This window comes from Salvelinus namaycush, chromosome 33, assembly GCF_016432855.1.
Source record: "Salvelinus namaycush isolate Seneca chromosome 33, SaNama_1.0, whole genome shotgun sequence".
Classification (NCBI taxonomy): Eukaryota; Metazoa; Chordata; class Actinopteri; order Salmoniformes; family Salmonidae; genus Salvelinus; species Salvelinus namaycush.
In genome coordinates, this window is record NC_052339.1 from 15,285,146 (window position 1) to 15,298,971 (window position 13,826).

Here is a 13,826-nt window from a genome sequence, read left to right on the forward strand (position 1 = left end):
GTCAATGATATCAACCTCTATGAAATCAGAATGATCTGCATTGTCAAAGTCATAGAGAAACAGAATCCAGGAAGAATTCAAACCTATGATACAAACCAATATGAAATCAACAGCCTGGGATTTTAACCAATAAGACACAAGCAAGATTAAGAGAATGAGATGTGAACCGATGACACATTAGCAGGGTAAACGACATGACATGTCAACCAAGTTAGCAGGGTCAACAACCTCCAGTGATTGGATTGCTTCAGAGAAGGGTTGTGAGTGAGCTCACCCTTGGAGTAGGAAGCGTTGAAGCCCTTTCCGGAGACGCTGCTGTCTGAGGTGAAGCGGAGGAACATGGAGTCCCCTGTAGAGTGGATGGGACCAGGCAGCTCACGGCCACACACAGTGTTCAGCAGGGGGGACAGGTTGGTTTCACCTGGGGGAGGAGAACACACACTGGGGTAAACATTAGGAACACAAAGGAAAGGACATGCAGTGTTCACTGAGGAGACGTGTCCATTTGCTTAGCTAAAACATAAAACACACTGCACAGTGTTGTGGTAGTGACATACTGTCTCCCAGAAGCTAGAAAGTAAACCTCAGTGTTTTACGCTTCACACAAAGCTGATTAACCAGTAGTCTAGTATAAAGGTCTTACTAAACCATGGTCATGTTCAGTTTGCACAAAACAGAAGAACACAGAGTGAAACAAACAAGCACTATCTGAACTTGTCCAATGAGAAATACTTGATTTTTTGCTACAGTGTGGTCTAATGAACAGGATCTAGGCCTCTCTCTCACTCACCATCCCTGATGACCAGGCTGTCGAAGTAGCAGGTGGAGTAGTCCTCCATGTCCAGAGACAGCAGGTTGAACTCCACAATAGAGTTAGGGGAACGAATGACCCAGGTACACTCCAGGTTAGCGTCATAGCTGTCTGGCCAGCCGGGGGAGAAGAGGAACCTGGGGCTGTCGCCTGGCATCAGAGCCCCCCCACAGGCACCTACATACAGAGAGAGAGAGATAGAAATCAGTATAGTAACACACATGGATGGGTGCACGGACAAGTGCACAAACACCCACTGGCTTAAACACACACCTGGTGCTATGGTGGGCAGGGGTCCAGAGCTCTGTATGGCTGACCATTCAATGAGGAAGCCTCTTCCCCCCACCACAGTGTCCGACTGGAACTCTAGAGTCACGGTGCTGCCAGAGCTACTGACCGAGGCGGGCAGGGATAGACCGCAGAACTTCCCCAGGGAGTAGGCGTGGATGTTGGGCCCGTCAAATATCTGACCACACACAGAGAGAGAGGTTAGAAGTTATGAACAAGACTGGGCAAATGGTTTATGGTTCCCGATATGATGTTCTTATATAACATTCGTATTATATTATTCATGTTCACAGTGAGTTTTTCAAGGATGATAGTGATCTAACATTTCCTAATATCAAAACGAAGATGACTTTTGGGGATGTTTTGAATTCTATGGAAGGAAGAGGTTGTCATTTCAAAAGAATCAGTCGCCTCGACGACGCACACCTTCAGCTGGTCATAGTAGCAGTCGTACAGGTCCTCGATGTCCATGTCTAGGAAGTGGATCTGTATGTAGTCGTCTCCGGGTACAGTGATGGTCCAGCGGTAGTCTGCGTTGTTGGGGTATGTCCGGGGGTACAGTGGAGACGCTATCTGTCCTGACGTACCTGTGATGTCATTCCCATACACTGGAGAAGGAGAGCCCACATGTCCTGTGTTTAGCATACAGAGTATGGCTGGGCGCATCTAAAGCTAAAGTACTGTATCTTGTCATTGAAAGCATTTGTGCATCAGTAGAAGAAGATAGAGCACCGACAGAGATGTGATGCTGGGCATGGAGTCAACAGAACGGATAAGCATCTGAAGAGATGCATTGTGTCATCGAGAGAGTGGGTTGTACAGTAAGACACTACGGCCCTCAGCAGAACACACGCATGCACGCGCCCACAAAAACCCAACACACACTCACAGTGGGAGAAGGTAGCTCTGAATCCAGCTCCGCTGAGAGAGGAGTCTGAGCGGAACTTGACCCACAGGATGTGGCCAATCAGAGACGTGTAGTTGGAGGGGAGGGAGACCCCACAGAACCGACCAACCAGAGCGCCTGTAGAGTTTCCCTCCCGGATCTCCAGGTAATCGTTGTTACAGTCAGAACTCTGCTGCAGCTGGAACATACTGGCACAGGAGAGGTAAATAATAACTATTAGCTTAGTTATTGATGTGTAACGACCTATGTAATAACACTGTTATAACCACTGCATTTAGAACTTATTCCATGGTGAAAGAACATATTATTTAATGATCTTCCCTGAGGCAATGTCTTACAGTATAATAAATATTCAGAATACGTAGAAGATGCAATATGGAGGCATTTGATCATGTAATAACCCATGTAATAACCCATGTAATAACCCGTGCAATAAGTATAGGAGACTCACATGAAGGAGAGCTGGAGGCGGTTGCCGGGGGAGCTGGTGATGGTCCAGACACACTCCACGTTGGGAGGGTAGGCATCAGGGTAGTTAGGACTGTTAAAGGCCCCTGTCTCCATGAGCAAGTCCCCTCCACAGCCTAGGAGAGGAAGACGGGGTTAGGATTAGTGAGAGGAGGGTTAGAGTTAGTCGCTGTCAGAACTGATCACTGTCAGATGATATGGAGATTTCCAAAAAGATAGGCAATAGGCAGCAGTAGATATGTGGAATCAAACTCAATTTCTGAAGGTACTTTAAGACCTTATGTGACACAACCATTGGGTCCCACTAATAGATTTAGCATTACTTGAGGTGGAGCCAGTGTAGGTTGCTCTGAAGCCCTTCATGGCGACAGAGGAGTCAGAGACAAAGTTGACGACCAGGGCGTTGCTGAACGATGTGACTGGGTGAGGGATCTCAGTGCCACAGTAACGACCTGAGGGGAAAATAAATATCACCACAACTAACATGGAAAACGTCATCTATCATTGTGTTGGAGTAGTAATCAGTAATACTTCGGCACAGTATTTTTTCATGTTAAAGGCCATGTGCTGCAACAATGACATTACCCTTCACACTCGTGGGAATTTGCTTATATGAGCATGTTACGGTACAGCAACAGCGTACCAATGTAGGAGGTGATCAGTGCTCAAATCGGCCATTTTCAACCGTATACGGTTACGAGTGTAAAGGGTTACACAGTCTCTGTTATATCCCGTTCTTGTTTATATTCTTCTATAGTATGTAGCCTCAGAGGACCAGTATCCACTGTGTAGCACTGATCTGTATTATTTTATATTATTTATTTTCTGTAACATGACCTTACCAATGACTGGTGCCATGTAGTTATCTCCATCTAGGATCTCCACAGCGTCGTGGGAACAGTTGGAGTTGAGACTCTCCAGCTCAAAGTCCGTAAACGACAGGGTCACATGGTTGACTGTGCATTGGGTAGAGTGTGGAAAGAGAAAACAAGACACGGCATCACTTCAGTTTGTTACCGATAACTATCAATTACATTGCAATATAAAAACAAAGTATCATTGGTTAATACAAATACCAAAGCTGGCAGGCCATTGAAATGAATGGGAGTTGTAGTGCAGTGGATAGAGTGGTGTGTATCTGTGATGTGATTGGCTAACTCACATGGCAACTGAGCCCTGATGATCCAGCTGCAGTTCTGATTGGCTGGGTAAACAGCAGGGTACCGTGGCGATGCGATGGCTCCACCCACGTCATCTGTCAAGAAGGTGGCTCCACAAGCTGAGAGAAATAAAAATAAAAGTTTCTTACCAATAAGAATCCAAACCAAAATCTACACTTTTATAACAAAATGTGTTTTATAAACATTTGTTTTTCAATGTTGGAACAGACTTCGTTCACATAAATATTTTTTTTATAATAAACCAGAATGTGTTCAATGTCTCAATAATGGCTAAGAGAGGTAAAGTATATGTATCAATATTTGTATCTATTGCCGTGCGAGCTGTGCTGATGACCCACCCTCGGAGAAGGTGGCGGCAAAGCCCCGGTGGTTGAGGCTGGCATCAGATCTGAACCGCACAAAAATGGTGTTCTGGGTGGAGGTGATGGGGGTGGGCCGTGTCTGACCACACACTTGACCCAGCAGCGGAGCAGATATACTGGGTCCATCATAGATCTACACACACACGGAACGTAAAGATGAGAAGTTGATATTCAGAATGGAAAATATGGAATACTTTCTGTTTCCTGTAGTTCGTGTCTCACAATGAAGTGAAAAAATGACATATGATCGGTCATTCACCAGCTCTTTATTTTTATTTTTTAAATGTTATTTAACTAGGCAAGTCAGTTAAGAACCAATTATTATTTACAATGACGGCCTAGGAACAGTGGGTTAACTGCCTTGTTCAGGGGCAGAACAACAGATCTTTACCTTGTCAGCTCGGGGATTCGATCTAGCAACCTTTCGGTTACTGCCCAACGCTCTAACCACTAGACTACCTGCCTGACTCATACAGGGGCTTTTCAAAGGATAACTATTCTGTTGGCTACCTCAACGCAGTATTTCATAGCAGCTGTATCTTACACACACTCTTTCGCATAGACTGAATGTTACTTGTTCCCCTGAACAGAATCTGTAGCACTAGCTTTTGTCACGGACCACTAGGGCACTTGACCAGTGGGACATCAGGGTGTTAGCATTCACATTATTTCAGTGGTACTGTCTGCCCTTCACTGTGTTAACAATTGGCCCTGGAAGATGACAAGAAGACGGCCAAACCACAGAGAGACAAAGAGCTCTGCTCTGTTCGCGTTTTGTCTCTCTGTGATGGGGGGGATGGGAGGATGGTAACAAAGACCACTTAGAACGGCAGAGGCAGTGGGAGGGACAGATTGGAAACTGCCCTCAGAACAGCGGTTGATATTTCAATAGAATGTCTCAGTGTTCAGATGCCAAGTTTCTTTCAGAGGACCTTGACATCTGTTAGTGTGGACTTGCCAATACCGTGACATTGAGAGAGATAGTGGCATAAAGACACTAGAACCACAACCACATTCCTCATTTCCTCCTCATCCCAGGAGAAATAATACCATACACACGTTATCATTCAGAAAGTAAGTCACTCACAGCTACATGGTCCCACTGGCACGTGGAGTGGAGCTCTATGTCCAGGTCAGTGAAGTTGAAGAGGACCCGGTGACCTACATCCACTGAGATGGTCCAGGAACAGTCCACCGTGTTGGGGTAGTTGGCGGGGTAGTTGGGCGAGTGGATCTCTCCACTGGGGGCCTTGATCGGACCTCCACATCCTGGGGAGGAAGAGAGGAGAGGGGGGGAGGAAGCGGGATTTAGTGAAAACCTGTGTATTTGTGTGTATGTGCAGTACAGTATGTGTCTACAGCCCACTATCACCCACCTCCCTGGACCTCGACCCAGCTGGCATTGAACCCTCGGCCACTGACGTAGGGGTCAGACTTGAAGCGGACTGTGACCATGTTCCCTGTGCTGGAGACCTGGAGGGGGCTGGAGGTGGTGGTGCAGAGCTGGGCCAGCCTCGGGGCAGAAAGGTCAGGGCCTCCGTATACCTGTGGAAAGACAGGGGTTAGAGATGAAGGGTTAGAGGTTGGGGTTAAGAGGTATGGAAGATAGTTAAATGGTGGTGGTGGACAGAGAGCTGACAGGTCTGGACCAAGTGAAATGCTTGTGTTCCAAGCTCCAACAGCGCAGTAATATCTAACAATACACACTAATCTAAAAGTAAAATAATGGAATGAAGAATTATTGAAATATTAGCAGGAGCAATGTGCTAATGTTATGGGATGTATAGATATTATAGACAGTATGTCGATATAATATGTAGTATATCTGAAGAATACTTGGATAGAACAGTATATATACAGCAAAAGTTGAACTATAAATATATATATATATGAAATAGGTAAAACAGTATGTAAACATTAAAGTGACCAGTGTTCCATTCAATACGTGTAGATGAAGGGGAGGAGACAGATTAAAGAGGGATTTTAATTTTGCCTTTGTAAGGGGTATGGTTGTAGGTGCCAGGCGCCCCGGTTTGAGTGTGTCAAGAACTGCAACACTGCTGGGTTTTTCACGCTCAACAGTTTCCTGTGTGTATCAAGAATGGTCCAGCACCCATAAGACATCCAGACAATTTGACACAACTGTGGAAAGCATTGGAGTCAACATGGGCCAGCATCCCTGTGGAACGCTTTCGACACCTTGTAGATTCCATGCCCCGACGAATTAAGGCTTTTCTGTGGGCAAAAGGGGATGCAACACAATATTAGGAAGTTGTTCCTAATGTTTTGTACACTCAGTGTACATACAACCTAATGTAGCAACAACGGGCCATTGAAGGGAACAAAGACCCTACAGAATGCATATTCGGACTGTCACTGCATATTTAGAGCTGAGGTTATCACTTAACTATGTTGATATCCTTATCTATGCTCATTTGTCTGGTTTAAAAATAGGACATATGGGAATCAAATTAGCTAATTGTCAGACCATCCTTTAAATGTGTTGCTGGACTACAGACGGTTTCCTCAACAACAAACATCTTTGGTCAGTTACAGGACAGGAAGAAGCAGCTGATAACCACATGATGATGAAGTGACATTTGTGGGACGTTAGGGTGTGGCACCAGCCTTTGGGATTGTGGGTAGTTTGGCAGTGGTCGGGGCTAGTCCAGCATTGGAGGCAGTTGGACCAGATAAAGGCCAGCTAGCTAGCTCCCTAAGCTGTGATTTCCAGGTCATTTCTGCCCCACTGGCTCCATTCACTGTTCTGTCTAGTGGAAGTCAGCATTCCACTGGCATGAGCTACTCTGCGCTAGGCCCTCTGGGTACAGCTAGCACAGGAGGGAGCACAACACAACTCTGGCATACACCACGCAGAATCAAACACACACTCCCTAAGACCCACACCAACACACACATTGACACACCACACACATTACCTCCAGTACGTCATAGTTGCAGTCAGGGTGGTACTCCACATCAAACTCATAGATGGTAATGGTGATGCTGCTTCCTGTGGCAGTCTGAATGTACCAGAAACACTCTCTGTTGTCGGGGTATCTGTTGGGGTATCCTGGGCTGTTGAAGGAACCCGTGGGACCAGACAGATCCCCACCACAACCTGTAGGGGGCCACACTGAGTCAGTGAGACTGATGGAGACAAGGGGTGAGTCCCACTAATCTCTCCTTTAACCTGAAGTGTATACTTGCTCACCACTTCCCACATATCTAAAAGCATTGGATTGTTGAAACTATGGGCTAGTTGGCGTTTCCACCATATTTGCTATACCAGTCCTTTCAAATCATTGAAGAGAAGTGAACAAGTGCAAGATGGGAGGAAAGAGGTAATTGGGACACAGTGATAGAAAAGATGAAAGAGATGCTGGTTAGTGTTGGTCACAGAGACTAATCATGACAAAAATCCACCTGTCATTAAGGTGTGTAATTTCATACAGTGTTTATACAGTTGATTACCAACTAAACAGATCCTGTCCATACTGTATGAGGTGTTACCATACTACACCAATATAATTATACAGAACAATTGACCTCTGGTAGGGGGCAACAAACTAGATCATTGACATGTTCCTGCAAAAGTCATGCTGTTGTCACAATATTAAACATGAACAAGATTACCATGATGATAACACGTTCACATGAGTTGGCAACGCACCATTAACCAAACAGATGCATATTCCCCAAAACCTTGACTGCCAGAGCATGTCCTATTTTCCCATAAAGACACATGGACCTCACTAAACACTTCACACGGATGTGTGTATACAGGGCTTGGAAGATCCTAGTGGGCTCAATATAGGAGGCTAACGACGTTGGGAGTCCAGGTAAAGAATGAGGGGTGTTGCAGCTCTGTTGGTGTTATTGTGTGGCGGTCGGACTGGGGCAGAGATAGAGGGCATATTCACAGAGAATGAGATCAGTTCTGAGATACATGTGGAGGGAGAGAGGGCAGAAAGTCAGGAAGTCAAATTCTAGGAGACTCAGGGAGAAGCTGCCAGCCTGACATTTTTTACTGATAAAGATAGAAGGAATGGAGGCCAGGCTGAAAGCTGGAGGAGCTAAGCAGCTAGGAGTCTACAGTGGCTGTCCTACAGACTGAGATCAAAGGTATCAATTAATAGACTATTTAACCTGTTGACATGTTATTTTTTTATTTTAAAAATAAATTATGGATTCAAAATTGGCTGATTCATAAACTGAGCTCACCTTAACTCTCTGCTGTTTTGTCCATTATTGTTAAGGTCTGTCATTTCTCAAACGATGGCCCTTAAAACACTTCTACTTACAATACAATAGCTCAAGTATTGGAGTTGAGTGCCAGCGTGAGGCAGGTGGAGCCTAGTTAAGTCTGAAAGGGTGCTAAAGCTTACATCCCAACTGAGCACCACAGTGGTTGAGCTCTGGGACTTGAAGGCCAGACTGACAGGGGCTGAGTCTACAGTGGCTACCCTATAGACAGTGAATGAAGATAATACGAAGTTCATAGATTTACACTACGCCCTTTCAATAATCTGTCTTGAGAGCTTTTCATTCTGAAAGCTTGCTAATCATATTTCTCCAGGTCTTACATCCCAACTGGGCATCACAGTGGCTGAGCTCAGGGACATGGAGAGCCAGGTGGGGGAGCTGAAGCAGAATGCAGGTAACATTGTTACCTGCATTCTACAATCTCATTTACAGAGTCGGTGGTCATGACAGTTATTTTATCTAAAGATTGTCAGTATCATTTCCATTCCAAATCGTACAGTATTATCCCGAGCATACAAGCTGTCAAATTATGATTTAGGAATGTTATTAATTATCTGTATATTATCAATATGTTCATTAATTTCATCAAATCATTTTAATGTTGAAAGGGTAAGCCTAACTTCCTTTCCCAATGTTTGGATGAAATATGCTAATACTGTAACTGTTCACTATAGTTTGTTACAGCATTTAACACGAGTGATAATATCACTCAAGTTCAAACACTCTGCATGTACCCTGGCCAAACCAAAGGCGGCATTCTTAGCTGGACGAGGTGTCGGGTACTTCGGACACCACCCTGATCTACAGCAAGATCTTCACCAACAACGGTGACGCTTACAGCCCAGATACAGGTAATATTCACATAGTGATGAATGAAGACAACTGCATTATGGTCTATTGCATAACTTGTCTACATTAATCAACATCACTTCACATAATATCATATCTACAATGCAGGCCGATCTTTTACGTCGCTGATGAAAAATGGTCAATTACTTGTAACTTCTAAGGGAAACAGCGCTGGCGACTGGGCTAGTGTATCTAATGGGATCACTGTGCAGTTGGAGGAAGGGAATGAGATCTATGTTTGTCTATGGGAATCTAGATGGGTCTATGACGATCAAGATCATTTCAGCAACATCAATGGCATCCTGCTATTCACTCAGTAAATCTCAGTGTTGTGGAATATAAATAAAAGCAGGGGACCGAATGGCTAGTGAACAATTTGTAAAAATGATACTGTATGTACACTGTATGTGTTGCAAATGTGAATGCAAATGTCCGTAATTGTGCAATGAAGAGCACAATGAATCTGTAAACGACTTCGAGCTAATTACAACTCCTTCAATATTAACCAAATTGGAGTGTAATACTTGATGAAAAATCAACAGGAATGTTGGCCTCTAAACTTTGTGGCATCTCTCATCTTCCATAAGCCTCTTACAGCTTTCCAGGTAGTCTTGATCTAACTTTTCCTTTGGTGAAAAACATGACTAAGAACAATAGAGGGGGTATTTTCCCAGACTAGCTCTGTGTTGCAAATCATTGAATATCCCTGAAACATGGATTACATTAAATTAGGTTGCCAAAGTACCAATCCAACACTTTGGTAAATAAGGATGCAGCTGGAGCAGTGAGAAAAAAGGATGAAATTGAACAAAATTAGGAGTGTATTTTATGACAAATGCATATTCTTCCACAAGCAGTCACATTTGACAATTTCTCTTGCCAATTCCCTCCATTCAGTCGTATACTAAATCATTCAACACAGAGCACTTTGGCTGTACTTTAGGCCTATTTACAATGAATCGTCCAGTAACACTGGGTGTTTGGGCCAGGCCCTTTCCTATGTGGGAGTGAGGGCAGGGGGAGTTCCCAGAGTTGTTTGGGAAAAAAGTGAAAAGTAGGAACAGATGACATCATAATGGAACACAGCAGTAAGAGGAAGGGGGGGGGCGTGGTATTTGTGGTCCCTCTCCGATCTAGCTCGTAAAACGTGATATTCATACTAACAGTCAGACCTGGTTTTAAATACTATTTGAAATATTTGCTCTAGCTTACCTGCAGTGCCAGATGGGCGGGTTTTTCTGGTCAAAAGTACTGCACTATGAAGGGAATAAGGTGCCATTTTGGACACAGCCAGTTTGTTGTGTAAGGTTATTATAGTTCTATTACTTATAGTCGTATTGTGATTGTGTTGTGGTACAAGAGTTAGTTGTGGTTGTGTTTGTGGTCTCACCGTTCTGGTACCAGAGCATCTGGAAGCCCGTCATGGCAATTGAGGAGTCAGTGCGGAACACCATATGAAGGGAGGAGCTAGTGGTGGTGTTAGCCGGAGGGGGCGTGTTCCCACAGTACGAGCCAATCAGAGGGGCTTGATCGTTGGGACCATTGTATAGCTGGGGGAAATATCAAGACAGGTTAGGAACTGTTAGCTATTCTGAGAAAACTTAATAAATATTAGAATAATGCTACAAATACAAGCATACACATATTTGGCTAGCTTCACGGGACTTCAGAGCTACAGGAAATGTATATAAATTCACATATTTACTAATAACCTGAAAAATGTCTTCCTATTGAAAACATGTTTAGTATAGTGGTGAGGTGGTGACAATGCAACAATAAGCTCCATTGTCTTGGCATGGTGTATTCTTATGTAACAGACCAGAACAGAGAGAAGAGAGATGAGAGAGAAGATGAGATGAATGAATCCTGACATATTCTGAGGCCTGAAAGGGAGGTGGAAACTGGGGGGAGGGTCTAATCTAAGATGGTCAGTGCCTTCAGAAAGTATTCACACTCCTTGAATTCCTCCACATTTTGTTGTGTTACAGCCTGAATTTAAAATGGATTAAATAGAGATTTTGTGTCACTCGCTTACAAACAATGCCCCTAATGTCAGTGGAATTATTAATTAAAAATGAAAAACAAAATATTCAACCCCTTTGTTATTGCAAGCCTAAATAAGTTCAGCAGTAAAAAAAGTTCTCACATAATAAGTTGCATGGACTCACTCTGTGTGCAATAATCAAATCAAAGTGTATTTGTCACGTGCGCCGAATACAAGTAGACCTTACAGTGAAATGCTTACTTACAGGCCCTAACCAACAGTGCAATTTTTAAGTAAAAAATAGGTATTAGGTGAACAATAGATAAGTAAGGAAATAAAAAAACAACAGTAAAAAGACAGTGAATAATAACAGTAGCGAGGCTATATACAGTAGCGAGGCTATATACAGGCACCGGTTAGTCGGGCTAATTGATGTAGTATGTAATGTGATATGGTTAAAGTGGCTATGCATATATGATAAACAGAGAGTAGCAGTAGCGTAAAAGAGGGGTTGGCGGGTGGTGGGTGGCGGGACACAATGCAGATAGTCCGGGTAGCCAACGTGCGGGGGCACCGGCAGTCGGGCTAATTGAGGTAGTAATGATGTACTGGGCCATACGCACCATCCTCTCAAGTGCCTTGAGGTCGGAGGCCTAGCACTTGCCGTACCAGGCAGTGATGCAACCAGTCAGGATGCTCTCGATGTTGCAGCTGTAGAACCTTTTGAGGATCTGAGGACCCATGCCAAATCTTTTTAGTTTCCTGAAGGGGAATAAGCTTTGTCATGCCCTCTTTACGACTGTCTTGGTGTGTTTGGACCATTCTAGTTTGTTGGCGATGTGGACACCAAGGAACTTGAAGCTCTCAACCTGCTCCACTACAGCCCTGTCGATGAGAATTGGGGAGTGCTCAGTCCTCCTTTTCCTGTAGTCCACAATCATCTCCTTAGTCTTGGTTACGTTGAGGGATAGGTTGTTATTCTGGCACCACCCGGCCAGGTCTCTGACCTCCTCCCTATAGGCTGTCTCGTCGTTGTCGGTGATCAGGCCTACCACTGTTGTGTCGTCTGCAAACTTAATGATGGTGTTGGAGTAGTACCTGGCCAAGCAGTCGTGTAATAGTGTATAATAGAGTATAATAATACGTGTTTAACATTCTTTTTTAATGACTACCTCATCTCTATAACCCGAACATACAGTTATTTGTAAGGTCTCTCAGTCGAGCGATACATTTCAAACACAGATTCAACCACAAAGACCAGGGAGGTTTTCCTACAGCTCGCAAAGGGCACCTACTGGTAGATGGGTAAAAGCAGACACTGAATATCCCTTTGAGCATGGTGAAGTTATTCATTACACTTTGGATGGTGTATCAATACCCCCAGTCACTACAAAGATACAGGCGTCCTTCCTAACTCAGTTGCCAGAGAGGAAGGAAAGCGCTCAGGGATTTCACCATGAGGCCAATGGTAACTTTAAAACAGTTACAGAGTTTAATGGTTGTGGTAGGAGAAAACTGGACAATAACCTAAAACACAAGGCCAAACATACACTGGAGTTTCTTACCAAGACGACATTGAATGTTCCTGAGTGGCCTAGTTACAGTTTGACTTAAATCTATGGCAACAATTGAAAATGTTTGTCTAGCAATGATCAACAACCAACATGACAAAGCTTGAAGAACTGAGACAGATGTCTCAAGTTGAGGGAGCGTGCAACTGGCACACTGACTGCAAAAATGTTCACCAAAGCTGTTGCCAGAGAATTGAATGTTCATTTCTCAGCCATAAGCCGCCTCCAATGTCATTTTAGAGAATTTGGCAGTACGTCCGACAGGCCTCACAACTGCAGACCACGTGTATGGTGACGTGTGGGTGAGTGATTTGTTGATGTCAACGTTGTGAAAAAGATTGGATCGATGTGTGCGACAGCATGTTCCAGTTCCCGCCAATATCCAGCAACTTCGCACAGCCATTGACGAGTGGGACAACATTCCACAGGTCACAATCAACAGCCTGATTAACTCTATGCGAAGGAGATGTGTTCTATGACTCCTATGCGCCTAAAAACTCACCAAATTCAATGAGAATACATTACATAGGATGAAGAAACAATACTCCGAGCCACAGCTCCATACTACTTGTCAGACATCCTCTTTCTTGTGCTTTTTGAGGTGAAACGAGCCAATAGCTATCACAGACTCCGGACTTGTGGTTAGAATTGAAGAGGCAGTCCATAAGCGCAGACAAAGGATATCAAGGATCTGGAAAGATTCTGTATGGAGGAATGTTCTAAGATCCCTCCCAATGTATTCTCCATTCTCATATTTTTTTAAATAAAAAGGCTCATTGTCATTATCCTCGCAATTTGCAACAAGGTCATTGTTCCCTCAGTTACAATCAACATTATTTGAGAGCACAATGTCATGACAATCTTCATGAGACATTTCTGTTTTGTACACTGAAAATTATGAAATGTTTGGCATTCCTTTTGACCAGGGCCCATAGGGGTGTCATTTGGGCCACACAGTGCACTATGAGTTAAATACTTAGACTGGCACCATAAAGTTGCAGGTCTGTGGAATAGAGTATAGGCAACAAAAACAGTGGTGAGGTCAGCCTAGCCAAATAGAGGGGCAGCAGGAGGAGGTGAATTACCAGTCTCCAGGAAATCTAGACCCACACAGAATGAGTCTATTTAACTACAGGAGC

General features: G+C 44.0%; 1 protein-coding gene across 1 annotated transcript in view; it reads right to left on the reverse strand.

The window, feature by feature from the left end:
- The window catches only part of cubn (cubilin (intrinsic factor-cobalamin receptor)), a 52,866-nt gene that overhangs the window by 22,103 nt on the left and 16,937 nt on the right, over positions 1 to 13,826 (reverse strand). Inside the window, exons 27-40 of the mRNA XM_038972663.1 lie at positions 10,523 to 10,682; positions 6,957 to 7,138; positions 5,394 to 5,562; positions 5,105 to 5,286; positions 3,994 to 4,150; positions 3,637 to 3,753; positions 3,317 to 3,430; positions 2,798 to 2,926; positions 2,458 to 2,590; positions 1,989 to 2,194; positions 1,526 to 1,707; positions 1,085 to 1,277; positions 791 to 988; positions 275 to 421 (exon numbers count right to left, since the gene is read on the reverse strand). Coding sequence (XP_038828591.1) covers positions 275 to 421; positions 791 to 988; positions 1,085 to 1,277; positions 1,526 to 1,707; positions 1,989 to 2,194; positions 2,458 to 2,590; positions 2,798 to 2,926; positions 3,317 to 3,430; positions 3,637 to 3,753; positions 3,994 to 4,150; positions 5,105 to 5,286; positions 5,394 to 5,562; positions 6,957 to 7,138; positions 10,523 to 10,682 — 2,269 coding nt within the window. The remainder of the gene's footprint in view (positions 1 to 274; positions 422 to 790; positions 989 to 1,084; positions 1,278 to 1,525; positions 1,708 to 1,988; positions 2,195 to 2,457; positions 2,591 to 2,797; positions 2,927 to 3,316; positions 3,431 to 3,636; positions 3,754 to 3,993; positions 4,151 to 5,104; positions 5,287 to 5,393; positions 5,563 to 6,956; positions 7,139 to 10,522; positions 10,683 to 13,826) is intronic.